A 3,315-nucleotide genomic window follows, 5' to 3' on the forward strand; every position below is an offset into this window, starting at 1 on the left:
GGGTCTGGCATCAGGGTGGAGGCAGGCTGGGTGTGAGGCGGATGAGCCCCCTGGGGGGGCGACTGCGGCTGCATGGAGGGGGGGAGGCCCAGCAGTGAGTCCCAAGGGTTAGCGAGGTGGCGGTCACGTGACCTCGAGCTGCATGGTGCTGTGCTGGGGGTGGGGCTTCAAGAGAGAGCGAGGCAGAGAAAGGGAAGAGCTGGCTATAAAGGCGAGCCGAGGCGGACGACAGCCCGGGGGACGTGGGGCCCAGGGGCTGCCGCAGCGTCTGCGGGCCAACAGGTGTCCTCGGGAGAGGGAAGGGCCGCCTGCTGGAGGGCTGGCCTCAAGGTGGGGGTCCACTGCCATGTGGGAGGGCTGCCCAAATGCGGGCTGGGAAGCTGCTGAACCGCACAGAGCTGGGAGGGGCGTCGAGGCTCCAGCACTGGGAGAGCTCCTTTCCACATGGCTCTGTTTCCTCAGGTCGGAAGCAAAGTCACCAGCTGAGAGTGAGGATGGGAGGGGCGGTAAGGACAAGGAGGTTGGAGGGGGGCAGTGCACAGACCGCAGGGGCTGAGGCCTCTGGCAGGGCAAGGGCCTTCCCGGTGGGGCTTGTTGGCAGGCAGAGAGCCTGCAGCCAGGTGTGGGTGTGGCCCAGGCCGTGTCGGTTTCAGTGAGGCTGCCACACCGGGGTGGGCACCGAGGCCAGGGCTTGAGGGTGTGTGTGTGTGCGGTGATGTTAATGATGGACTGGAAAGGAGGCAGTGGTGGACAGGCGGGACGATGGGACGAGTAGACCAGCGGGGTTAGAACTGTGGGTGCCTGTCTTCCCGCGGGAGCGAGCTGGGTGGGAGCTGGAGGGCAGGACGCTGGGTATGGCCATGGAGAGCGCGCATGCGCCAAGGTGGGGCTCCCACTGCCACTTGAAGGCCTGGCTGTGACCCTCCCTGTCCCTGACCTCCAGCGAGTCCTGCCTTGCTTCCTCTGGGCCACTCCTCTCTGCCCCCCTCCCTCGCCATCAGGCCCCTTCACCTCGGACATGACCCCTAGCCGGCTCCCTGCGGCTCCACTTGCCCCGTGAGACCCATCCACACGCAGCAGCCGTGAGAATCTTCGGAAAAGGAAGCCCAGACCAGGGCCTCCCCAGGGTCGCATTCCACGCCGCGAGGTGCCTGCCTCCCCGCGCTGCCCCAGGCAACCTCCACAGGCCGAGGCCTGAGGCGAGGGCTGGGCACGCCTACCGGAAGTGGTCCACCTGGTTGAGCACGTAGATGTGGTGCCGGATCCTCTTCCTGCTCAGGAAGCGGTGCATGTGGGGCACGAAGACCAGGAGCTCCTCGAAGCGCTCGCGGAAGGGCACCAGCACGGCCAGGCGGTGGGGGCCCTGCGCCGCGTCTTCTTCCCCGCGCTCAGGGGGCGGCTCTGGCGGGCAGACCCGGGGCTGGCCCAAGGCCTCCTGCCCTTGGCCCCTGGCTGCCTGGGCCACATTGCCAGAGCAGCTGAGCTGCAGCCAGAGTAGGGAGAAGAAGCCCAGGAAGAGACAGGCAGCGAAGAGGTGGAAGACGGAGCGCTTCCGGGGGAGGCCTCCGGGGAGCAGCCTGGACCTGGGGTGAGAGCGGGGGCAGGTCAGGGGCCGGGCCGAGCCAGCGACAGACCCCTCCTGCGGCTCCCCATGTGCGGGGCACATGCGACTGGCCTACCCAGTGCCTGGGAATTAGTGCTGAAGCAGCTCGAATGCTATTGCTGAGGCCTTCACCATGTAGCAGAGACCTGGGCCTCTCTGGGCCCCGGCCCTGCCACCTCTGGGAAGCCCTCGGGTCACGCCCAGGCCACAGCTGCCCAGGGCCTGCGGCTCTCTTACTTCCTGTGAGTGAACCATGAGCTGCTGGGGGTCAGGGTGAGGCGCCCACTCTGGCACATGCCTCTCCCCAGGTGGGAAACGGAGCCGCCTTGGAGAGCCTCCACTGCCTTCCAAACCCGCTCCCCGCAGACCGGCCCTGGCAGCGTCCCCGGCTGCATCCTGCTTTCCAGGCAGACCAGAAAGGCCCCGGCACTGGGGAATGTGCTGGCATCAGTCCTGGTGACGCAGCCGGGGCTTCCTTTGGGAAGATCAGAAGCAGCCCTGCCCCAAAGCAATGTGAGGCCCCAGCTGTCCGGCAGGGACGAGTCTCAGGCCTTCAGTCCCAGAGGCAGCCCGTGTGACACGCAACAGGAGACAGAGGGGGAAGAAAGGTGAGGGCTGGGACAGCACCCGAGTTCACTCCAGAAGCTGGAAAGGCAGCTGCACATCCTAGACGCTGGGGTGCTGCTGGGGACTGCCCTGTAGGTGAGCAAACACAAGAATTGGGGCATCGCCGGGTTCCTTTGCCCTCCTCTGGAAGGTGCTGAGTGTGGAGAGAGCTGAGGGGTCCAAGAAGGGGACTGTCTTGTACTCCTTCCACCTCGTCCCCAAAATAACCCACGAAGGAACCTACTCACAACCGCTAAGCCAGCAGTCAGTTTCTGGGTTATAAATTCCACCTAAGCCCCTGTGAGCCTTCCTTACTGCTGTTCCTCGCCCTGCGCAGATCCTTCAACTTCCTGATGACCCATCTATGCAGACAAGATAAAGACCAAGGTCTCTGGCCTGACATTCAAGGCCCCCTGTGACCTGCCCCGTCTCCAGGTGCTCTCCTGCCGGCTCAGAGTGTCACTCGCCACACGCCCTCCTGCTCCTGCCCTCACATGACCGCTCCTCCTGCCTGAAATGTCTTGATGTATTTTACCTGCCTGGAAGCCCCCTGTTGATCCTTCAGGGCCAAACTCCAATGTCATGGCCACCACTGCCCCCGACCCCAGCCATGCTCCCTCCTCTTTGTTCCCAGGACCTTTTCCTCATTAAATCACTCGTTTGTAATGACCTGTGACCCTGCTTGTCAGACCATGTCACATTCATGCCTGTGGCCCAGCACACTGCATGTCAGATAGCAGAGGACGGCTAAGCAAGTTAAAACCATCGGTGCATGCTTCAAGTCACACACTAGAGCCAGATCAGCTCCTTCCTTCCTCTAGAGAAATGACTGCCAACCCAGAAGCCAGCAGCCCTGAAGCCAGGCCCAACACGCAGCTGAGAGGTGGCCCGCTAGGGCACCCTCACGTGGCTTCTGACTTACCCCCCATTGTCCTGTGCTGGTGGTTTCTGCTGGGGAGGAGTGGAGCCCAGTCCTGCAAGTGGCCCAGGAAGGCAGGAACCTCTACAGAGCCTCCCTTGCCCTCTGAGCTTTTTCTGGGGGCGGGGTAGAGACTGGAGAGATGGACATGGGGTCATATCCCACCTTTGGGAAGAGAAGCAGCGAC

At 63.6% G+C, this 3,315-nt stretch overlaps 1 protein-coding gene across 1 annotated transcript in view; it reads right to left on the minus strand.

The window, feature by feature from the left end:
- B4GALT7 (beta-1,4-galactosyltransferase 7) overlaps positions 1-1,584 on the minus strand; it is a 4,946-nt gene extending 3,362 nt beyond the window's left edge. The window contains exon 1 of the mRNA XM_008048154.2: positions 1,221-1,584. Within this exon, the coding sequence (XP_008046345.2) occupies positions 1,221-1,291 (71 nt within the window). The 5' untranslated portion in view covers positions 1,292-1,584. The remainder of the gene's footprint in view (positions 1-1,220) is intronic.
- Positions 1,585-3,315: the final 1,731 nt, after the last annotated feature.

The sequence above is a fragment of the Carlito syrichta genome, unplaced genomic scaffold (assembly GCF_000164805.1).
Source record: "Carlito syrichta isolate Samal-C Ts95f unplaced genomic scaffold, Tarsius_syrichta-2.0.1 Scaffold120639, whole genome shotgun sequence".
Lineage (NCBI taxonomy): Eukaryota > Metazoa > Chordata > Mammalia > Primates > Tarsiidae > Carlito > Carlito syrichta.